Source organism: Acomys russatus, chromosome 17, assembly GCF_903995435.1.
Source record: "Acomys russatus chromosome 17, mAcoRus1.1, whole genome shotgun sequence".
NCBI lineage: Eukaryota > Metazoa > Chordata > Mammalia > Rodentia > Muridae > Acomys > Acomys russatus.
The window spans coordinates 44,800,606-44,824,947 of record NC_067153.1 but is presented as its reverse complement, the minus strand read 5'-3'; the positions used below and the strand labels follow the sequence as shown (position 1 = coordinate 44,824,947).

At 48.7% G+C, this 24,342-nt stretch overlaps 1 protein-coding gene across 2 annotated transcripts; it reads left to right on the top strand.

Annotated features, from left to right (window-relative positions):
* Nucleotides 1–35: 35 nt before the first annotated feature.
* Desi1 (desumoylating isopeptidase 1) lies at nt 36–22,931 on the top strand. 2 transcript variants are annotated; one of them, XR_007832195.1, is made up of 6 exons: nt 36–381; nt 11,128–11,149; nt 12,284–12,353; nt 14,630–14,780; nt 16,790–16,899; nt 18,304–18,341. XR_007832195.1 is itself a non-coding variant. In XM_051160052.1 (6 exons), exons 1-6 carry the CDS (start codon nt 294–296, stop codon nt 21,529–21,531), a joined length of 507 nt encoding a protein of 168 aa, XP_051016009.1. In that variant the 5' UTR covers nt 69–293; the 3' UTR covers nt 21,532–22,931. The 2 variants fall into 2 exon arrangements, 1 of the variants encoding a protein (XP_051016009.1); XM_051160052.1 differs by lacking the exon at nt 14,630–14,780 and adding an exon at nt 21,438–22,931 and having other exon boundaries at nt 69–381; nt 18,304–18,426.
* Nucleotides 22,932–24,342: the final 1,411 nt, after the last annotated feature.

The window sequence follows — 24,342 nt, the reverse complement described above, 5'->3', positions numbered from 1 at the left end:
CGCCTGAAGCCCCGCCCCCCGAGGCCCGTCAGCACCGAACGCACATGCGTGAAAGTGCGTCCCGGCCCCTGCCCCCTGTTCCGTGCAGACTCCGGGATCTCTGTCACCTCACAGAAGTCGTTGCCCGTCGCGGGTGTAGGGCGCGAGCAGCGCAGGGCCGCCTCTCCCCCGCCCTCAGGCCGGGCCCGGGCTCGGGCCCCCGCTCCCTCCTCTCCCCACCCCAGTCGGGTACCGGAAGGTCCAAGCCGCTCCCGGGCGCCCGCGGGCCGTCGTGGCCGCCGCCACGGGTCCTGATGGAGCCGCCGAATCTCTATCCGGTGAAGCTCTACGTGTACGACTTGTCCAAAGGCCTGGCCCGGCGGCTCAGCCCCATCATGCTGGGTGAGGGGACCGGGGTCAGTGGGGTAAAGGCAGGTGGCCGCCGGCAGATCGCTGCCGAGGGGGGACGAGGGACCCATGGGTGAGAGAAAAGACCCTAATATTAGGGCAGAGAAGAGAGTGGGATGGAGTTCCCGGAACTCCTTTTCCAGCTTCGTGATGTAAGAAGCCTTGCAGGGCTCCGGCTGAGAGCAAGTTAGGGGCTGGGGTTAGCGACTGATCTTGGAGGGTTCGCTGGCTTCTTGGGGAACCCTCTACACGCCTTCTTTGGCTCAAAGTAGAGAAAGTGAGAACGTCTCCAGCGCGTGTCCCTGTAGTGGAAGCGACACTGCAGAGTCTCTGGTGGCTCTCGGAGTGACTGTCCTCCGCGCCAAAAGAGGAAACTCCCTCTGCAGTCCTTGGAGTGGTTGGGAGGGCAGCGCTAGAGCGGCTGCCGAGGGCCTGAGTCCTCGCCCCGCACCCGGTTAGGTCAAGTCAGGTCACCCTGACCCAGAACTTGGAACTAACCACGTTCTGTCCGACAATGCAGTCTTCGCTCAGCAGTTAATTGCTTTTGACCAGATGGTAAGAAACCAATTCTGGGTTAGGACGGAATCCTGTTGTATCCTTGAGGATTGTTAGTAAAGACTAGTGTGCTCGGTTCGAATGATTTAGTGCTGAGAGAGAAAAGCAGCCTCCTCCAGTGAAGGTCCGACTTCAAGTGAAATACCAAAATGTCTGTATGAGGTAGGATTTGTCAGGTTTGTCATTTCAGGTGATGACGGACAGGAAGGGATTTCAGGGATTGAAAATGACATAGTTTTGCTTCATTCAGTAAATAGCTAGTGTTTCCTGGAGACGTTAGAAAAAAGGCTGAGCTCTCAGGGAACACAAGGGGCTGGGATCAAGGAAGCCAGGTAACTTTTGAGGGCATCCATTTGTGACATGTCACTGAGCTGAACCCACTAACCCTTCCACCCTGGGACAGTGGTTTCTAAATTTGGCTTCACATCAGAATCATCTAGAATGTTCGTTAAAAACACAAGTACCTGACTACGGATGGTGGCTCACTCACCTGGAGAGTTGCTGCTTGGCATGCTTCAAACAACACGGAAACAGAAACAAATGCCTTCAGTTGCAGCACACATTGTTAACTGAAATTAGTTGGGGCGGGGATTATGTTAGAGCCTTCTGTGGTGCCACACACCTGTTATCCTAGTATAAGGAGGCTGAGGCCAAGGGGCTGTGGGGTCAAGACCAAACCTAGACTATATAGTACGCTCTGTGTTTTAAAAAAATGAAGGGAGACAGAGATCAAGTTAAAACAAATTTCTCTACCAAAGAATATGGTAGCCAGGAGCTAATAGAAGCAGACAAGGCATGAAAGTTGCCCCGAACTTTTTCTTAGTGTTTAGACATGTACACATTTGTAAGTTTTAAATGTGTGAGTCGTAGAGCTGTGCCTCACACTTTGGAAATGCTGTCGGGCTTGGGGATTTGGTTTGGTTTTGGTTTTTTGGCTTTTTGAGACAGGGTTTCTCAACGTAGTTATAGCTGTCCTAGACCCACTTTGTACACCAGGTTGGCCTCCAACTTACAGCAATCCACCTATCTCTGCCTCCCGAGTGCTGGGATTACAAGGTGGGGTGCCACACCACACCCAGCCTAGAAATGTGTGTTTTTAACGAGTTTGTTGGATCATTCTTTATGTAGCCAGCACATTCCATTATTAGACAGAAGTTTAGACCTAAGTCATCATGGGTTGCTGGCAGGGCTTAGGATCCAGTCATGACTCAGTGGTAGAGTGAGGCCTTACGCAACATGCACAAAGCCCAAGTCCAATCTCCAGCGCACCTAGCAACAAAGTAAGGCAAATCTGAAAGCAAAACTTCCAAGTATTTGCACTGTTTGCTTGGGAGGCCTTTGAGCCATTAGTAGATTATATCAGTCAGGCTCTAGCTGCTCCTTGGAATGCAGCCATTTGTTGAGTTTTATCACAGGAAGGTTTGTTTTCTTTACCCATAAAGCCCCTCCCCCAACCTGATTATATTTTTGTCCTAATACTACCTAATAATTATTGTTCTTAGCTGACAGGGACACTAGATATAGATATTGTTTCGTTCATTAAACAAATATTTGAGTGCTTAGCATGTGCTGATGTTTAATGTGCGTAGAACAAAGATTTTTGCAGTCATGGAGCTGGCTAGTGTAGGAAATATGTATGTATAGATATGTTTATAGACATGTATATCTGTGCGTATGCATACATAAATCTGGCTGAATGCCAAGGTAGAAAATAATATGAGGGACTGGGGGAAGGGGCTTCAGAAGCTGTGACTTTTAAGCTGGAAATACAGGATAAAGAAGCAGCAACTAAGCCGGGCGTGGTGGCACACGCCTTTAATCCCAGCACTCGGGAGGCAGAGGCAGGTGGATCGCTGTGAGTTCGAGGCCAGCCTGGTCTACAAAGTGAGTCCAGGATGGCCAAGGCTACACAGAGAAACCCTGTCTCGAAAAACCAAAAAAAAAAAAAAAAAAGAAGCAGCAACTATCCATTGAAGGCAATGGAGGAGTTAAGAGTGGCTGGAGAGATGGCTCAGTGGACCCAGGTTCAAATCCCAGCATCCACATGGCCGCTCACAACTGTCTGTAGCTCCAAGATCTGACACCCTCACACAGACATACATGCAGGCAAAGCACCAGTACACATAAAATAATAAATTAATTTTTAAGAATAAGGGGGAGACACACTGAAGAGATGGCTCAACAGTTAAGAGCACTGCCTGTTCTTTTAAAGGTCCTGAGTTCGATTCCAAGCAACCACAACCATCTATAATGAGATCTGGTGCCCTCTTCTGGCCTGCCGGCTAACATGCAGTCAAAATACTGTATAAATAATAAATTAAAAAAAAAAAAAAGGCAGGTAAAGTGTTAGACTCACCACCCTAGCTTGAATCCAAGCACTTCAGGTATACTAGGCAAGGTCCCCCCTCTGAGCTATTTCCTTAGCACCTCTGTTCTTTTAATTAGCTATGATGCTCTTGGAAGCATCAGCCAAACATGAAACTTCACTGATTTGGCACATCAGATGGTGGCTTGTCAGAGGTCTTGCCTACTTTTTTTTTTTTTTTTTTTTTTTTGTTTTATGAGACAGCTTATTTCTGTGTAGCCTTGGCTGTCCTAGACTCATTTTTTTGTAGACTGAGCTGGCCTGAAACTCAGTGATCCACCTGCCTCTGCCTCCCAAGTGCTGGGATTAAAGACCTTCACCACCACACCCAGCTCCCCTACAAATTTAATTCTCCTTTTTCCTGTGGTTTTTTTTTTTTTTTTTTTTTGTTCCCTTTGCAAAAGAAATGAAGAGTTATAGAAAAATCATAGTCATTACCTGCCCTGCCAGCAACCCATGACTTACGTCTAAACTTCTTTCTAATAATGGAATGTGCTGGCTACATAAAGGATGATCCAACAAACTCATTGAAAGCACACATTTCCAGGCTGGGTGTGGTGGTGCACATCTTTAATCCCAGCACTCGGGAGGCAGAGGCAGGTGGATCACTGAGTTCTAGGACAGCCTGGTCTACAAAGTGAGTCCAGGACAGCCAAGGCTACACAGAGAAACCCTGTCTCAAACAAAACAAAACAAAACAAGACCTTATCCATAGGGCCGAGATGGCCCAGCGGTTAAGAGCACATACTGTTCTTGCCGAAGACAAGTTCTCAGCACCCACATCAGCAAACTCACAACTGCCTGTCACTCCCGCTCCAGGGGATGTCACACCCCTCTGACCTCCACAAGTGCACATTTGTACACATCAGTAAATTATAAAAGTTTGTTTTAAAATAACAACTTAAAGGCCTTATCCAATTCTGTTACAGTTCACAATTGGCTTACATATAGATAATACACTTAGACCTCACCCCATTACCCTGTCGTAGTTTTCTTTATTACTATATTTAGTTTTATATGTGTGTGCCTGTGTGCCACATGTGAGAGTATACTATAGCAATAAGTAAAATAAAAAAATAACCAACACAAGCCGGGCATGGTGGCTCACGCCTGCAATCCCAGCATTTGGCAAGCAGAGGCAGGCAGATTGAAGTGAGTTCGAGGCCAGCCAGGTCTACAAAGTGGGTCCAGAACAGCCAAGGCTACACAGAGAAACCCTGTCTCAGGAAAAAAAAAAAAAAAAACAACCAACACATTTCTAGTTATACAAGCCTGAGAACGTGAGTCTGAGTGCACACATGTGTGCTGGTACTGGGAGAGGCCAGAAGAGGGCATTGACTCCCGGAAACTAGAGTTACAGGCAGTTGTTAACCACTGGACATGGGGCCTGGGAATCAGACTTGGGCCAACCCACACTGGCCTTGCCCATCCTATTCTGAGGACATGTGCTCTCGTGAAAGTGCTGGTGTTCTGCAGCACCTTTTCCCCACATCACTATTTGGCTAATATAATTAGCTATTAAAATTGTCCTTCAGCTCTTCCTCTTAATGATTTTAGCTACTGACCTCTTTTTGTGAGAAGGCATGTGGAGATAAATACGGAGCTTTGGAGGAGTGAGGGATGGGCTAGGGGCTCAGTATGCAGCCCATGTGGTTCTAACTCCAGTCCTGTGGCCCCGTCCTCAGACTTGCATGGCAAGCACAGTACCCACTGAGCCATCTCCCCAGCCCTGGAATTTGTTTTCTCACTAGGCTAACAAGTGTTTTGTGTTTCTTTTCTGACATGAAGTTTTATATGCATGCCTGGCAGTTCTTTTTCCTTAGAAGCTCATCAGCTCTCAGGTTAAAGTTTCTGGAACTTGTATAATAGAGCACTTGCCTAACATTCATGAGGCCCTGGGTTTGAGAGGGGGGAAAGTCACGACTCTGTACATCTTGACAGAATGCAGTGTAGTGAGTATTTAGGTCTTTATACTTAGTTCCTAGAACAATAGCAATAGAACTTTTTTTTTTCTTTTTTCCTTTTTTCTTTTTGGGCTTTTGTATTTTGGTTTTTTGAGACAGGTTTCTGTGTGTTGCCTTAGCTGTCCTGGACTTGCAATGTAGACCAAGCTGGCCTCGAACTCAGATCTGCCTGCCACAGCCTCCCCGAGTGCTGGGATCGCAGGTGTGTGCCAGCACGCCCGGCTGCACTAGGGCCTCTGTACTCTGGGTGTTAATTTCTTGAAAAGTGATGTGCTTATGTGTATAAATTAGATGGCCATATAAAAAGATGATAATTGCATGCCGAGTTAAGTGCATCAGCTTTTTGAGTCTCCGGTGGAAGCCTGGAGCTCCTGGAGGCAGAGAACCTCATTCCTCAGAGACTCCCCCAGGGCTGCCTCAAGCGGGTGCCCCTTAAGGGGTGCGAGCAGCCACGTGCTTGGTGCCGGGCCTCACAGAACTATTCCCTCCTTCCCAGGATTGTAGAGAAATGACTCAGACTTGGAGATTAAATAGAATTTATTCAAATCTGAGAGGGTTTTTTCTTTATGTTTTAATGCAGTCTATTGTGCTTTGTCTTCATTTCTATTGTCCATTGTGTGCCCGCTGTTTGATGTCCACTGGAGGGGTGAGGAAACAGCAATCTTGCAGAATGCAATGCGCCCTCCAGGGCTCCTCTAACTCCCATTTAATGTCTGTCGCCTCACAAAACACTTGACACCAGCCTTCCTACCTTAGATTCTACAACAAAATATAGTTTTGTTGTTGTTGTTTTTAAAGCCATGTTCTAGTTAGGGTTACTATTGCTGTGATGAAACACCCTGACTGAAGCAACCTGGGGAGAACATTATTTATCTGGCTGACATAGCCTGAATCTCAGTCCACTGAGGAATGCTAGGTAGGAACTCAGGCCAAGCATGAACAGGGAGGCCGGAGCTGACGCAGAGCGTGGCCCACAGGGATTGCTCAGCCTGCTTTCTTATGGAACCCAGGACCTCTGGCCCAGGGTGGCTCCACCCACAATGGCCTGTGCCCTCCCCCAGTTCATCACTAGATAAGAAAATGCCTTATAGACTGGAGAGATGGCTCAGCAGTTAAGATCACTCACTCACTGTCTGCTCCTCCAGAGCTCCTGAGTTTAATTCCCAGCAATCACGTGGTGACTCACAACCATCTATAATGAGACCTGGTTCCCTCTTCTGGTGTGCAGGTGTACATGCAGGCAGAACACTGTATATGTAATAAATTAATTTTTTTTTAAAGAGAAAGAGAAAAGAAAATGCCTACAGGCTTGCCTACAACTGGGTCTTATAGAGGTGTCAAGTTGACATAGAACTAGCCAGCGCATTAGGGCTTTCCTCTTGTAGAGCCTCAGAGGGGAAAGGCTGCCTGGTACTCCAGTGACAGTGCTTTCAGGCCTCTCTCCACAGACTCTGTGGCCTACCACCACACAGAGGAGCCTTCTCTCTCCAGCTCTTGGGCTACCTAACTTCTGCCCATCCTTGACATCTCGATTGTGATGTCTCCTCCCACAAACCTTTTCCTAAACCCCACCCTCCAGCTCTTGCTTACACATCCCTCGTAGGTCCTGTTGCCATCCTATGTGCGCCTGGAAGTATTTATCACCCTGTTTATGACTGCACATTTTTTTCATCTGTATCCACAAAGCCCTGTGCACCCCCAGCTGGACTGGAAATTCTCTGAGGCAAGAACTCTGCTATGGCCCTAGAGTCTGACATAGTCTTGTATTTAGTGACCACTAACCAGGTAAACGGTGGGACATCGCACTTGCCCCAGGCATTGCTAGAAGCCCAGCTAATAGACATGGGCAGTCATTAACTGCACTGAGGAAAAGAGCTCTAAGGTTTTTTGGTTTAATTTTTGTGTGTGTGTGTGTGTGTATGTGTGTGTGTCCATGGGATATTTTGTGCATGCTGTGCATGCTGCAGAGTACAGAAAAAGGCATTTGATCCTCCAGAACTGAAATTACAGGAAGTTGTGAGCTACCCTGTGGGTGCTGGGAACAGAACTCCGGTGCTCTTAAGGTGGTGGTGGTGGTGGCAGCGGTGGTGGGGGCGGTGGCGCTGTTGTTGGTGTTTGAGGCAGCGTTTCGTGGGCTTAGCCTGGCTTTCAGCTCCTGGTCCTTCAGCCTCAGCCCTCAGTGCTGGGGGTTCTAGGCCTGTGCCGCCGTCCTGTACTGTTGTTCGTGCCCCTCCACCTACCCAACAAAAAGTCTCACTCTGTACCTAAGGCTAGTTTACAGCAATTCTCCTGCCTCAGCCTTCCAAGGGCTAGATTACAGATTTTACTTGCCTTTTTTTGTTTTTGTATTTTGAGACAGGGTTTTTCTGTGTTAGCCCTGGCTGTCCTGGCCTCCCGCTGTAGACCATGCTAGCCTTGAACTCAACGATCCGCCTGCATCTGCCTCCGCCTCCGGAGTGCTGGGATTAAAGGCATGCGCCATCAGCCTGGATTGACTATAGTTATCTTTACACTAGGGGAAAAAAACGTGCTGTGCTAACTTTAAAGAATTTATACTACAAGCTGGAGAGATGGCTCAGAGGTTAAGCACACTGTCTGTTCTTCCAAAGGTCCAGAGTTCAATTCCCAGCAACCACATGGTGGCTCACAACCATCTATACTGAGATCTTGTGGCCTCTTCTGGCCTGCAAGTACACAGGCAGGCAGGATACTATATAAATAGTAAATAATAAATCTTTTTTTAAAAAAGTCTATACTACATGGTTAGATATTTTTAAGCCTACCTTTAAAAAAGTTATGTATTTGTGGTGCTCAGGTTAGAACTCAGTTCCTTGTATGTGGTGTAGGCAAATACTCCACCACTGAACACCCCAGCTCTTCATGGTGATCTCCTGCCCCCCCTTCTCCCCCAACAGACAAGAAGGGTAAGCCCTTCTGCTCACAGGCATCTTATGATATTGACTGCAGAGGGCTACTTACATTGTACAGATGCTCCCTTTTACTTTTCCCTGGAGAAGAAACATTTCTCCAGGTAACACTCAAGCCTCTCTTACTGTTGCTGAAGTGCCAGTTAGAATACTTTGTTGCTAGGGTGGGGATATATGGAGTGAACCAGGGCTGCACTGCTCTATACCAAAGAGCCAATGTGCTTCCTTTCCCTGCCAAACTGAGACAGAATTCCATCTGCAGAGACTTGTGTCTCTGGAGTCCCATCCCTGTCATACACTTAATTGTTTTTTGTTTTGTTTCTCGAGACAGGGTTTCTCTGTGTAGCCTTGGCTGACCTGGACTCAATTTGCAGACCAGGCTGGCCTCGAACTCACAACAATCTGCCTGCCTCTGCCTCCCGAGTGCTGGGATTAAAGGCGTGAGCCACCACGCCGGGCAAGACTATGCCTGGCCCTCTTAATTCTTAATAGGCATTAGCATAGCAGCAGCAGTGTACTGGGCCTGCTGTGGCTCTGTGGATAAGGAGCAGGTGGAGTATGTACCTTGGTGCTCTGCAGTGAAGGCTGACAATAGCACATCTTGCCCTACCCCTCCTGGCCTCCACAGTGGAGCTACTGCCCATGCCTTCCGTTGTTTTCTGTATCCATGCTCTATAGGCCTCAGAATGAGTGCATTGGATGTGTCAATAGGCTTAGAGGCGAGCAGCCATGTGACCATCACTCTCCAGCTTGCTGAGGAAATCCCAGTGGTAAATAATCCGCTCTGTGCTGTGCTAATCCCCACCGAGTCTAATTCATGCCCCTAGAGGGCTTCGTGCCCTACTTTCATAGCTCATACTGCCCACCTCACCGCCCATCCGAATCTTGCCCACAACTTGAAGATTCAGTTCAGCCTGCTCTCCCGTGCCCGTCCTCTTGCTGAGGCCACAGTTCTCCTCTTCTTCCCGACACAACAAGCCTCGTGTTTCCACCTGGGCAGCTCCACACTATGCATCTTCACATCTCGCCTTGCCTTTTTATACTAGACAAAACACGAGCCTTAGTCATCTTTTTAAAGTGACATTTCAGATACACGGGGATGGGTCGGGGATGTGGCTCCCTAGGCAGAGAGCTTGTCTTAGCATGCACAGGAACCTGCACTTGATCCCTTGCACCACATAGACCAAGCACGGTGAGAGGCGGCTTCAGTCCCCGCAGGTGGAGGTGGGAGGCAAGTGGGTCAGAAATTCAAGGTTAGCTACATAGCAAGTTAGAGGCCAGCCCAGAATACATGACTTTGTCTCAGAAAAGAAAAGAAAAAACTCCAGGCGTTAGAGTATAGCTCAGCAGTAGAGTGCATGCTTAGCACGTACAAGATTCTGTGTTCATTCCCCAGTACAAATAAAACTCTTTAAATGTAAATGCTGAGCCAGGCGTGGTAGCACATGGTTTTAATCCCAGCACTTAGGAGGCAGAGACAGGCAGATCACTGTGAGTTCAGAGGCCACCGGTCTACAAAGAATGCCAGGCATATATTTGGGTCAAAAGATAGCTCAGTGGGTAAAGATGCCTGGTGGCACGCTTGGAAACCTGAGTTTGGTGGCCAGAGCCTGTGTGGTGGGAGCAGAGGCTGGACTCCTGCAGTTTAACTGTCCTCTGACCTCCATATGTACATCGTGGCTCACACACACTCTCTAAATCAACACATGTAAAATTGTTTTTTAAAAGTGGGTCTGATCAGAGTACTCCCCTACCCAGTCCATGCCACCCTGCCTTGCCCCAGGCCTGCTGCCTCCTAGTACCATCACCACTCCTGCCCTCAGCCTGTCCTCCCAGGCCCCTGCTCGATCCTCATTGGTTGAATGCAAGCCCGTGAAGGTAGTTCTTTATCCCCCCCCCCCCCCCCCCCCCCCCCGTTTTTCAAAACAGGGTTTCTCTGTAGCCTTGGCTGTCCTAGACTCACTTTGTAGACCAAGCTGGCCTTGAACTCACAGCGATTCACCTGTCTCTGCCTCCTGAGTGCTGGGATTAATGCGTGCGCCACCACAGCCAGCTGTTCTTTATTAACACAGCACCCTGCTTTTACCCCTGTGTCCGTGCTTATCAGTGCTGGGTTTTAGTTCATTATTTGTGTGTGTGTCTCTTTCCGCTTGACTTTGAGCTTCTGAAGGTGGGCTAGCCTGTGTTTGCTGCTGGGTAGAGGAATAAAAGAACAGGCCCTGCGTGTAGGTCGGTGGAAGAGCAAGCAGGTGCTTGGCAATGCTCTTATGCCTGGATTCACTCAGTCCCCAGCACTGAGTACCTGTACATTGCCTTTTAAAACACACAGCACTTATTTTGGCTCCACTGTTTTCTGAAGACTTGACCTTCATGGAGAAGTGGGTAACAGCTTCATGGTTTTACTGTGGGTTTGCTGCAGATGACACGGAAAAGTTAAAAGGATAGTTGATCTACCCCCAGGTGGGACATAAGAACAGGTGTAAGTGTTTATGCCAGGGTTTGTATGTTGCTTTCTTTTTCTTTTTGTTTTTTTGTTTTTTATTTTTTGTTTTTGTTTTGTTTTGTTTTTGTTTTTAGAGACAGGGTTTCTTTGTGTAGCCCTGACTGTTCTATACTCACTTTGTAGACCAGGCTGGCCTTGAACTCACAGAGATCTGCCTGCCTCTGCCTCCTGAGTGCTGGGATTAAAGGCATGCGCCACCACGCCCAGCTGTATGTAGCTTTCTGAAATGGCTTTTGAACTCACTGAACACAGTGCATCCTCGTCACTGCCAGAGGACTGCCATAGAGGAGAGCTGGGTTTCTGGAAAGTCCTCCCAGGACGTTCCTAAAGGCTTCTACTGGTTTGAGTGAGTTCTAAATTTACTCAGGCTGAGCAGGGCACATGCAGTCTTGTCCCAAATGACTAAATCTCTCCTTTTCTCCACAGGGAAACAACTGGAAGGCATCTGGTAAGTGGGACTCCATGTATTGACTGCTCTGTGAGCCACAGCAGTTGACTGTCTCTGCGGCTCCCAGCTCAAAGCCTGCCTCTTTGTTATTAATTTCCCATGTTTTTTTTTTTTTTTTAAAGACCTGGAACTCCCTCTGCAGACTAGGCTGGCCTCGAATTCACAGAGATCTGCCTCCCTCTGCCTTAGGCGTGTGCCACCACTACCTAAGTTCTATTTTTTTTAGATGGGTGTGTGTATTTCTGCGTATTATGTGGGTACTTAGTGCCCAGGAAGCCAGAAGAGGGCGGTGCTGGGAATTGAATCCAGGTCCTCTGGAAGAGCAGGCAGTACCCTTAACTGACTACTGATCCATCTCTCCAGCCCCCAGTTTTCTCTATCCTAAAACACCAGTTTCTGTGTATCTGATTTTGTCCCTCCACCTCACAAGACGTTGGCCGAGTCTAGAGACTTTTTTGTCACAACTAGAGGAGGCTATTGTCACCTACTGGGTAATGAGCTTCCACTAATGCTTCCCACAGTAGCCACCCAGTGCCCAGCAGAGGACACTTGACCTGTGCTGCTGTCTGCCCTCTCTGTACCGTGCTGTGCATTCTCCGTATATGTCAGCTCCTATCAACAATGTCCAATCCTGAATGTTAGCTGGCAGTGGCAATGCACACCTTTAATCCTAGGAGGCAGAGGCCAGCAGGGCCCTGAGATAGAGGCCAGTCCTGTCTACACAGGGAGCTCCAGGCCCGCCAAGGCTACATAGTGCGGCCTCTATCTGGAAAGAAAGAAAAGGAAAATGTTCTGAAAAGCAAATGTGCTTGTCCTAAGCATACAGAGTCATTTTTCCCCAGACAGTACAACATACTGACTTAATGGTGTTACATCATGTTAAATATTGTATATCATCTTTAAATGACTCAGAGTAAGTTCTGAGTCTGGCCTAGTCCACTTTAGACAAGGGACTTGTGCGTCTGTGACTTTGGGTATGAGAGTGGGAACAGTCCCAGATCAGTTACCCCAGATTCAGAGGGACCCTGAACATGTCTGGCTAATGAAATAAAATTGGCTAGCATGGTGTTCTCACTGAAGGATGGTACTTGCTTTTTCTTGGAGAAGTTGGCTCACTATCCCTCTCTGCGGCAGGCACACCTCCATAGTTGTACACAAGGATGAGTTCTTCTTCGGCAGCGGTGGTATCTCCAGCTGTCCCCCGGTGAGTGTCTTCCCCACACCTGCACTTCTGGGGGTTCCTATAGCCTGAGAAGTGTGGCTTCTACAGTGGAAGGTCCTCACACAGCACCTGAGCCGGGCGTGATGGTGCGCTGCCCACGCCTTTAATCCCAGCATGTGGAAAGCAGAAGCAGTTGAATCTCTGAGTTCATGGCAGCCTGGTCTACACAGAATGTTCCAGAACAGCCAGGGGTACATAGTGGGAGACACGTTCTCAAAAAAAAAAAAGAAAGAAAGAAAAGAAAAAAGACTTAAACTAAGCAGTTTTATAATCCCAGTGCTGTGAGTGGAATCAGGAAGATTGGGAGTGCATCTTTTTTGGCTACCTATTGAATTGAAGGCTATCCTGAGTTACGTGACACCTTCTCTCAAAAAAGCGCGCGCGCGCGCGCGCGCGCACACACACACCCATAGGATTTCTCTGTGTAGTCTTGGCTGCCATGGACTCACTTTGTAGACCAGGCTGGCCTGGAACTCAGAGAGATCCACCTGCCTCTGCATCCCGAGTGCTGGGATTAAAGGTGACTTCAAATAAGCACTCTTAAAAACTAGCACAAAGCGAGACGTGTTGGTGCACGCCTTTAATCCCCTTTGGATCACTGTGAGTTCCAGATCAGCCTGGTCTACAAAGTGAGTCCAGGACTGCCAGGGCTACACAGAGGAAACCCTGTCTTAAAAAAAAGGCAGGGGGGGCTGGAGAGATGGCTCAGCGGTTAAGAGCACTGACGGCTCTTCCAAAGGTCCTGAGTTCAATTCCCAGCAACCACATGATGGCTCACAACCATATTAAATGTGATCACATAATGTGATCTGAAGCCTTCCTCTGGCCTGCAAATATATATGCAGGCAGAGTACTGTATGCACAGTAATAAATAAGTAAATCTTAAAAAAAAAAAAAAAAAAAAAAAAGGCAGGGGGAACTAGGGCAGTGGCTCAGAGACAGCTGGGCAGGTCAGGGAGCTTACAGCAGGCCTGACCGCCAAGTTCGAGCTCTAGAGCATGCACAGTAGAAGTAGAGACCCGTCCCCCTCCATCCCCTACCTCTCCTGAGCGCAGCTCACGCCTGTTCAGAGTACATAATGTAATGAAACCTAAAAACAGGGTTTGGGGGAGAGATTGTTCAGCAGTCAAGAACCCTGGCTGCTCTGCCAGAGGACCTAGGTTTGATTCATAGCACCCACATGGCAGCTCATAACCGTATGCAACTCTAGTTCCAAGGGATCCAGTGCCCTCCTGGAGCACTGCATGCAGGTAGTGCAAAGACATGAATGCAAGCAAAACACCCATGCACATGATCAATTTAAACTAAAAATACAGACAGCCAGGTGGTGGTGGTGGCACACACATTTAATCCCAGCACTTTAATCCCACAGAGGCAGAGGCAGGCAGATCTCCATGAGTTCAAGGCCAGCCTGGTCTACAGAGTGAGTTCCAGGACAGCCAGGGCTACCCAGAGAAACCCTGTCTCAGAAAGCAAAACAAACAAAAGCCAGAGCTGGTGAGATGTCATGGTTCAGCAGGTGAAAATTACTACCCACCAAGTCTGAGGACCTGAATTTGATCTCTGCAGCCCACATAGAGATTCCTCCAAGCTGTTCTCTGACCACTTTGTTTTTTTGTTTTTTTGTTTTTTTTTTTTGTTTTGTTTTTCGAGACAGGGTCTCTCTGTGTAGCCTTGGCCATCCTGGACTCACTTTGTAGACCAGGGCTGGCCTCGAACTCACAGCGATCCGCCTGCCTCTGCCTCCCGAGTGCTGGGATTAAAGGCATGCGCCACCACGCCCGGCCTCTCTGACCACTTTGAATGTGTGCATACATACCCACAAATTCCGTATTTTTTGGACCGTAAGACAGTTTTCTCCCCCAAAGTTGGGGGGGATTAGGGTGTGCGTATGATCCAATTACTGTTTTTGCTATTTTTCTTGTTTTACTGCTCTAAAAACTGAGTGCATCTTATGGTCAGGTATGTCTTATAGTTCAAAAAATACAGTAGGGGTCCGAGAGAAGGGGAGGGATGATTAAAAAAAAAAAGTTAGGCTGAAGAAAGAAAAAGGCCTCAACGTTTGTTCAGTAGTCGGAGATGTGTTGGTGGACACTTGCCAGAATGAAAGCCCCGTATTATTTCCTCCAGCCAGCCTGCTCCTGTGGGTGACTCTGACTCTCTTAGGGCCATCTCAGGATTTCCATGGGATATACTCAAGCAAAGACCCAGCCTTTCATTTTGGTGTCATAAGTAGAAATTTATTCTTGATTTTTCAGTGTCCACCCTACACGTCTTTCGTTAAGCCTGGTCACTTCTTTTTGAGATTAAAAGGTCTCTCATGCTGAGGCTGGCCTCAAGACCGCTGTGCAGCTGGAGAGAGCCTGGAGCCGCCTGATGCTGGTTGTCTTTATCTCCCCAAAAAGCCTGGTCAGTTCTACCTAGTCAGTGTGTCTTAAGTTAGTCTCTCTCTCCATCTCTTCCCATTCCTCCAGAGCGTTCCCTGCAGTCCTGAGCACTTCTGCCTGGGCTGGACCTGTGAAGCTGGCCTGAGCCCCCTCTGTCCTCCATGTAGCAGATAGTTTGGTTTGGTTTTTTTGTTTTTTTTCCCGGCACACATCAGGCTCACCACATAACCACGGGTGACTGTGAGCTTCTGATCCTCCCCTCTTCGTCACCTTAGTGCTGGGACTATCTCGACCAGGCTGGCCTCAAACTCAAAAAGATCCACCTGCCTCTGCCTCCTGATGAGTTTTTTAAATCCTAGGGGTTTTTATCGTTTTGTTTCTATAGGATTTCACTTTTCAAAGTATTCTCCTGCTTTAGCAGAGGGCTCAGGTCTCCCATGATCCCTCTGATCTTGTCTCTGGACCATTCTCTAGCCAAACTCTGCAGATGTGTCTTCCCCACCTCTGCCCTCTTCCTGCTTGGACATTTAAACCTATACTCCAACCTCAGGATAGCTCCCTAATCCTTCACCCGGATGTGCCTCTCCATCCTTCAGGTCTGAGTCGGTGTCAGTTTCCTCAGGCCACTCTCAGCCTGGCCCTCCCCTGCCACAGGAACCAACAACGCATTTTTCCAGCACAGCCCTGATTCAGCTTGTTAGGATCCACCAGCATATAGAATTTTTTACCTACCTTCCCTACTAAACTAAGTTTCATGAGGACGGAAATGTCGTGTTTTGTACACATTGTACTCCCAGTGTTGGAACGTTAGGTAATTTCCCTCTGGCTGCCGTAAGTACTGCTCTCCATGCCTTCCCCAGTGCCAGGGAAGTGCTCATGGCTATCAGTCAGTGGCTTTTACAGGCAAGCTCTGTTCTGGAGTGTTCCACTTTCCCAGGTCTACCCTCCTTGGTGTCTGGTTGTTTGCCATTTGGCTACTGTTCCACTCTTTTAGACTCCTGTGGCAACCCAGCTGTCAAATTCTGTCCTTGTGGGCATCTAGTGGGGACAGAAGGAAGCCAAAGGTTCCAGGCTTCGGTCTTTTTGTTGTTTGTATTTTTTGAAACAGGGTTTCTCTGTGTAGCCTTGGCTATCCTGGAGCTCACAGTGTAGACCAGGCTGGCCTCGAACTCACAGAGATCTGCCTGCCTCTGTCTCCTGAGTGCTGGGATTGAAGGCATGCATCACCACACAGCTAGGTTTCTGTCTTATTAACAAGAGAATGAATGGACAGGGAAGAGACCTGTACAGGAATCCACTTCCAGGCCTCACAAGCACTAGACGCCCAATTCTAAACTCCATAACCCTGACAGAAACAGGAAATGGCCCTCTTCCTGTGACAAGAGTGTTCCAGCAGTTAAAAACGAAGCTGATAGTACAGTGTTTTTGTAGTTTGTGTGGAAGTCACAATTTAAAAGAAAAATTTTCAAGCCTGGTAGAGGAGTAAACACCTTTTTTTGTTTTGTTTTGTTTTTTGAGACAGGGTTTCTCTGTATATCCCTGGCTGTCCTGTAACTCACTTTGTAGACCAGGCTGGCCTAGTAGTACAGACCTTTAATCCCAGCACTTGGGATGCAGAGGCAGGTGGATCTCTGAATTCAAGGCCAGCTAGGGTTATATAGTAAGACTCTGTCTAAAAATAATAATTTAACAGATGGGGAACAGCCGGGTGTGGTGGCGCACGCCTTTAATCCCAGCACTCGGGAGGCGGAGGCTGGTGAATCGCTGTGAGTTCGAGGCCAGCCTGGTCTACAAAGTGAGTCCAGGACAGCCAAGGCTACACAGAGAGACCCTGTCTCAAAAAACCAAAAAACAAACAAACAGATGGGGAACATAGCCTGAAGTTCCCAAAATCCTTTCCCCAAAAAGTAAAATGTTAACAGGATTCTGGGGGTCTTAGCAATAGAGCACTTGCCTGGAGCGCATAAGACCCTGGGTTGATCCCCAGAACAGCTAACAATAGAGATGGTGACTTTGGGTTGACTCTTTCAGGGAGGGACATTGCTTGGACCCCCAGACACTGTGGTTGATGTGGGGAACACAGAAGTCACAGAAGAGATCTTTCTGGAATATCTTTCCTCCCTGGGGGAGTCTCTGTTCCGGTGAGTAAGGACAGGGTGGCGGTTGCTTGTGTGCCCCATGACTAGCCAGTCAGGCCCCAGAAGGTAGGGAGGGCCAGGCTGACCATCTCTGACCCTCAGCTCCAGCCTGATTGGTCTTTACTGTCATTCTGAAGAGAAAGCAGTGACTGTGCTATAGAGAGAGCCCAGGGCTCTGCAGCAGCCAGCAGTGCATCCCAGCATGCTTTCTGCTGTAGCGCAGGAGTGGTTCCTCATTCCCTCTGATTTGGGAATGCTGTTCTCCACGCCCTCTGGCCAAGTGTTTCTTCCTAAACATGGAAAACAGGGTTTGTGGTAGGCGTGGGATGAAATACCAGCTTGAATTAACTTATCTTGGGAAAGCTCAAGTCAGATTGAAAATGCAGCTCAGTTGGTAGAGTGCTTTTCCCATCATGCACAAAGCCTTGGGTTTAATCCCCCCACACTGCAGAAACCCAACTTGGTTTGTAGGTATAGTATGCTTTTAAAACTCTACTCAGGAAGTAGAGGCAGGAACATCAGAAGTTTGAAGTCAACCATGGCTACATTTGGAGTGAAAGGTGAGCCTGAGCTAGAGACTGTCTCAAAAGAAAAACAAAAACAAAACAAAACTGAGCCAAAGCCGCCAGACTGCCTGAGTGTGGTGGTCACTGAAGTCCACACTGTGGAAGGAGAGCGTCTGCTCTCACACACTGTCTTCTAACTTTATCCATGTTCACACACAGACACAAAATAAGTGTGAAAAGAAAAGTTGAGGAGGGATTCAGCTTTGCCTTAGAGGATGAGAACATTTGTGGAATGTGTCCTAGAGGTTAAGGCCTGGGGTCAGTTCCCAGGACCACACGACAGCCAGGAACAGCGTGTCTCACCCCTCTTCTGCCTTCACAGGCAGTAGACACACACATGGTACACCTATATTCATAGAAACACTCATATATATAGAATAAGTAAAGCTTTTTTGTTTTTTTGTTGTTGTTGTTGTTATTGTTGTTGTTTCAAGACAAGGTTTCTCTGTGTAGCCTCCACTGTCCTGGACTCACTTTGTAGACCAGGCTGGACTCAAACTCACAGCGATCCACCTGCCTCTGCCTCCCTGAGTGCTGGGATTAAAGGTGTGTACCACCACGCCCGGCCAAGTAAAGCTTTTTTAATTTTAGTTAATTTCATTAAGGGTTCACCTCTGCTCCTAGTTCTGTTGTGAACGTGAAGATTCTGGAGTCACACGTTTGTGGTTCATCTTTTCCTTGTAAACCACTTCCCAGAGGTCCAGGTCTACAGACAATTTGCAGGACTGGTCCTAGTCCTCACATTAGGCTCTGCCCACCTTCCCACAACACAGTGACAGTCCCTTCATGTAGACAATGCTGGCCTTCTCATCCGCTCTCCAAACCTTTCTTCCGTGTACAGAGGAGAAGCCTACAACCTCTTTGAGCACAACTGTAACACCTTTAGCAATGAAGTGGCACAGTTCCTGACTGGGCGGAAGATCCCGTCCTACATCACCGACCTGCCCTCTGAAGTCCTCTCCACGTAAGTGTGACTGTTCTGCTTCCGCCCCTGCCAACTTTGAAAACCCCCACCTGAGGCAGTCAGGAGGGTCAGCGCTGCCTCAGCCCAGTGGTGGGCTTCCTGAGATGAGCCTGAGCAGTGCGAGCCCCTGGTACTTAATGCCCTTCCCTGTGGCAGCAGAGTCCACCGTCTGACCTCCAGCCTCCGTGGAGCTAGGGTTAAGTGCACCACAGAATTGAGAAAGCCACTTGACCCTTCAGTGTTTACACAAAAGCCGGTATCTAACACACAAAGCCATTTCCCAGCAGTGCTTATCTAGAATTGAGGCGTCAGTGGATGCCAAAATCTGGAGTAACAGGACAGCCCAGTTCTCAACTGTGCCTTGTCTTTGTCGGCCACACCCTGAGCTGTTTGACGCCCTCAAAAGACCCAGTTCTGCTTGTCCTTGAACTTACAGCGCATGGGCAGCCCTCAGCAGAGGTTTCCTTTGCCCCTGATGGAGTCCAACTTTGGATGTCATCTCCAAACAGGGCACACACCACATTCACTCTGTTTCTGATTGTATCAAGCTGCCTCTGGCTGGGCGTGGTGGTGCACACCTTTAATCCCCACACTCAGGAGGCAGGCAGACCATGTGAGTTCCAGCACAGCCAGATCTATACAGAAAAACCATGTCTTGAAAAACAGACAAACAAAAAAGCTGCCTCTGCACACTCTAAGCTATTCATTGCCGCTGACTCGGTTTCTCCTGATTTAGGAGGGGTGCTAACCAACAGGGATCCTGGCAGATCCTCAGTTTAAAACAAACAAACAAAATACTTCATAGAAAACAAGGTTGCTGAGGAGCTCAGTCTCCTAGGCCTGGGACAGCCCTCTGGATACACGTGCCCTGCTAGGTCATGAGCCCCTGAGCACCTTGAGCGGCCAGATGCTGCTGCTCTTACTGATTGGTGGGCGGGGCTGGCACCCTCTGAGTCAAGGCTCATTGTAACACTTCAGAATACCTTATTCTCTTCATCTTAAAAACGACTTTCAAATACGGCGGACCCGATAAGCACAGTGGCACACAAAAGAATACTAGCACTCAAGAGGCTGAGGCAGGAGGATCAGAGTGAATGTGAGACGAGCTTGAGGGCACTTACTTGTTTCTGAGACGGGGTCTCACATGTAGCCCAACTAGGTTCTAACTCAGTACATAGACTATACTGGCCCCTTCTTCCTGCATACTGGGATTAAAGACTGTCACCACCATGCCCGACATGAGACACTTCATTTAAGGGTACAGTACCCTTAAAAAGTCTCCAGAGTCCATTTTCACAATGATTCTCCAGCTAAGTTATGACAAGGACACACTAGGTGCTCCTTAGAAAGTGACATCAACACCTGGCAACCTTATCCAGAATATTCCCTCACTTGGAACCATTCTTTTTCTGGAAGAGTCCTAATTTTGGAACCTCCTCACTCCCAACCTCATCGTCCTGACTTCTTTTGCTTTGGCTTCAGCTTCCTCCTTTTTCCTCAGCTTCAACTTTATCTTCTAAGAAAGAATTGAAGATACAAGTAAGCTGGGTGTTCTGGTGCACGACTATAATCCCAGCACTTGGGAGGTAGGGGCAGAAGGATCAGGAGTGTCAGGCCAGGCCAGACTGCGTGAGCCGTGTCTTAAGCCCTACCCTACAACAAAGAGTGCAAGTACAGAAAGCTCCAGTTCCCTGTGGGAGGCCAGCCTGGTCAACCACAGCTCAGCAGGCCACTCAGTAGAAGATGGTAGCGCCACAGAGAAGTGGGCCCAGGAGTGAATCCGTAAAGCAGGCTCTCTGGAGGATTGTTAGTCGGCTTTCCGCCCCGGAGCAGAGCGCTGAGCTACTCTGTTTGTAAGGAGGAGGACTTGTGCTGGCACGCTGCCAGAGGCTCCCATCATGGTCGCCTGGCACCGGCGCTGTGGGCTATGCTAAAGAAGCTCATCGTGGTGGGAGCACACAGTAGATAGAGCTGCTTATTTGTGGTGTCCAGGAAGCAAAGAGGAGGAGAAGCCACTAAGGGCCCACTGTCTCCCTCAGGGCATGTCCCCAGTGACCAGAAGACCTCCAGTCGGCCTCACCTCTCAAAGGCTTCACAGGCTGAGAACCTTGGGGAAATCTTGCCAACCGTAGCCCTCTTACAGAAGCCGTCTAGGCTGTACTAGTAAATGTTGATTAGCAAGAGACCCACAGTGAGCCCAGTAAGAGATGGAGACTCCTCAGCCCTAAGTGGAACATATAAACTACACCACTTCTCCCAAGGCTCAGGAGCCATCGCAGAAGAGGGGACAGACAGAGTTTGAAGAGGCAGAGGCAACTTACAAGGAAGCAGTGTCTTCTGGATACAGCAAAGCAACTGACCATAGGAACTTAACAGCAGGTGTGACAGCGTGAACGAGATGTGTGCAAGCCCAAGCAGAGCAAAGCACAGCAGGGCAAGGGGAGTTGGTGGTGAGACCCGCCCTACCCAAGGCGCTGGTGGCTGCTGGGAGAGGCTGGCTCAGTTTCCTCCAGGAGTGTAACACCTAACATGTCTGCCATGCACCAGTGGAGAGCCACACATCCAAGAATATTTGGGCAGTTCAGAATGCCCGCATAGGAGAAAAGGGCAGGCGCAAAGGAGGATGGGTAGGGAGGTGGGGTGGATCTAAGAAGAATTTGGGAGAAACGGATAATAGCATCAAACATATTGTATGAAATACGGAAAGAACTATTCTACATAGATATGTGGGTATAGATATACACACACACACATACATAGCTGGGGTGCTGGTACATGCCCTTAATTCTAGCACTTGGAAGGCAAAAACAGGCATATCTTTGTGAGTTCAAGGCCAGCCTGGTCTACATAGTGAGTTCTAGGACAGTGAAGGCTATATAGAGAGAGACTCAAAAGAAAGGAAAGCAAGCCAGTACAGGTGGTACTGCCATGACCACCATCCATGGCTACCATTCTGCCTGTGGGCAGGCTTCACTTCAAAACCCTCCCAGCTCATGTCTGTTTCTCCACAGGCCCTTTGGACAAGCACTTCGGCCCTTCCTGGACTCCATCCAGATCCAGCCTCCAGGAGGGAACTCTGTGGGCAGACCCAATGGCCAAAGCTAACAGGACTGCACGGGACCGCCCGCCTTTCCAGGGCTTTTCCTTTTTAAACAAAACAAACCCTACCAGATTTCTATTTTATAATTTTACATCAGAGCTAATGGGGACGGCTTTTACATTTCCCAGGGAAGGAGCTCATCAGGCTGCACGTAGGACCATGCTCCTGAGAAACAGAACAATGCCGTCCCTTCTAATAGTATTATACTAATTTATTAAGGCTGTCTTGTCTGTGAGTTCACTTTTGACGCTGTTGCCTAAGCGTCCTCTACCCTGGAGAAAGAGGGCGCTTGTTTCAACAGAAAGCAAGAGTCACAATCTAAGAGAATCCCATGCCAGACCTTCTTCCCAGACAGTACCCACATCCCACCCTGTGGCCACACCTGTGGGGCCCGGCTGAGTTTTATACTGTCCGTTACCCTGGAGCAGTCACCCTCTGCCAGTCAGTGAACCAAAGGACTTGGTGTACAGGAGGCCAGCTGTAAGCTACCTGAATCAACCTCAGTGAATTCTTTACCCACAAGTTGACCCCCTCCTCCCCAAACAAGGGCACAGGTCACAGCTGGATTAGCCAGAACCTCAGGATGGTGGCAGCGGAGATCAGAGAAAACAGGATAAAGCCATTCCTCCTAGACTGAGGGCCAGCCGTCTGCCTGTCCCTGAGCTGCTTTCTCAGCAGAGCTTGGCCTGTCACCTTTAATGAAGGTCTAGGCTGTAGTGGCTGGGACTCAGGCCTTCTATCTGCAAATAATGACATCAGTTATTTAGCCAGCCACCCAAACCAGTATGAATTTGTCAGCTGGGTACTGAGGGGACACGGTTGTTCATGTCTCTGATGTAGAAAGAATACCAAAATAATCCAGATTCATGGTGGCAAAAACATTTAGAGTGGTCTCCATTAGGGACTCTCACATTATCCTCAGTGTGTCCTGAACACACACTCTCCATTGTCGTACTGACCTTAGCCATGTGGTTGGGCTGTGAGTGGGCATTTTCCTAATGTGCTGCTAGGATTTCATAGGCAGGCAACCCAGATGTCATTGACCTAGACTCTAGACACTAGAGGGAGACTTAAGGTTCCCTTTCATGGGGTCAGCCTCCTACTAGCTAATTTGGGGGACTAGATATGGAGAAGGGGACTCAGAGCAAGCACCTGAGGCTCAGCTCCACATCTGTAGGAGCCCCTGCCATGGCTTTCTGCCACTTCTGAGACTTGAGCCCAGTTGCTCCTTCTGGGGCAGGCCTTTCCTCCCTGCAAAGCTCCCGTTGGCCCATATCCTGCAGTCTTATAGCCATAGCAGGAGGCATCATTGGGGTCTCTGCCTTAGTGTTGACCAGTTACCTGACCACTGTCAAGTCCTGCTGGGATGTCAAGTGACAGTTTGGGACATGAAGGTTGGAGTCAAATGGGTCTCAAAACCCAACGGTTTGCAAGTGTGCGTGGTAGTGACAAACTAGAGGGGGAACCAACAGGACTGGTTAGCATCTGTCTATTGGCAGATGGAGCCCAGAGGATGAGTGTTCAGAGCTTGGCTTCTGGGAAGGTAGAGTTGCCTGGCCCAGGTGTTAGCATCTACCTAGATCCCTAACCTCTGTCCTGAGGATGCTCAGCCAATTCTCTCCCATGACCTTTCTCTGGTTTTCCTCCTCATAGCAATGACTCAGATACTGTGATATTGTGAGATATCTAGTGAAAGAGTCACTTGATTGCTTGACTAAGCTGCCTGTCATGTCCAGCAGCCATCTGTGCCGTGGCTAGCAGAGACAGGAGGACTAGACAGTTTCTAAGACCTCTGCAGGAAGGCAAGCTCTTCCTACTCTATGCAAGTCCCATTGTCGCCAGAAATTCGGGCCAGTAACCTCCACATTCCCACCTTCACATTTCTCTGTCTCAGTATCTCAGGCATGTACTGTTCGTGGCCATATGACTCCACCTGGGCTTGTACAAGCAAAGGGGAGAGGGAACCAAGTCTTGTTGTTCATGTCACCCTTGTGGAAGTCCATTGGTCAAGGGACCGGGGCCGTGAAGGCAAAAGGCCATCGTCCTGTCCCAGACTGAAGGGTGTTCTTTGAGATTCCTCCATGACTTCCTTGAAGTCAAACTAATGTCTCACATGGAGGTGTTTGCCTGTTTTCATTGGTGTTTTTTCTAATGCAATAAACTTATTTCTGCCTGCTGCTATGATGTGTTGCTTGATTTGTTTTTGTTTTTCAAGACAGGGTTTCTCGAGCCAGGCGTGGTGGTGCACGCCTTTAATCCCAGCACTCGGGAGGCAGAGGCAGGCGGATTGCTGTGAGTTCGAGGCCAGCCTGGTCTACAAAGTGAGTCCAGGATGGCCAAGGCTACACAGAAAAACCCTGTCTCGAAAAATCAATTAAAAAAAAAAAAGAAAAAAAGACAGGGTTTCTCTATGTAACAGCCCTGGCTGTCCTGGACTTGCTTTGTAGACCAGGCTGGCCTTGAACTCAGAGATCCGCCTGCCTCTGCCTCCTGAGTGCTGGGATTAAAAGCATGCGGCACTTTGCCCGGCTTGATGTGTTGCTTGAATCCTGGCACAAAGCAACCCCAGGCTTCCCCATTGGTCTCCCTGAGATTAGCCTTACAGAGCCCAGGAGCGCTGCCTTTGCATAGTCGGAAGGCCTGTGGATGAGGGAGGGCAGAACAGAGAGATGTGTGGCTTTCACCACTGGTCTATAATGATAGGAAAAAGACCCAAAGAGACTACTACTGGACATGAGGCAGGAGGATTGCCATGAGGTTGAAGCTACCTTTAGGCTACTTTAGCCTAGCCTTAGCTACATAGTGAGGGCCCTGTC

Bases quoted from the DNA above. Each gene is read 5' to 3' on its own strand.
- Desi1 (XM_051160052.1), top strand. From the start codon at position 294: ATGGAGCCGCCGAATCTCTATCCGGTGAAGCTCTACGTGTACGACTTG. The intron at 12,354-16,789 runs GTGAGTGTCTTC...TGACTCTTTCAG, and splicing joins GTATCTCCAGCTGTCCCCCG to GGAGGGACATTGCTTGGACC. The intron at 18,427-21,437 runs GTAAGTGTGACT...GTTTCTCCACAG, and splicing joins CCCTCTGAAGTCCTCTCCAC to GCCCTTTGGACAAGCACTTC.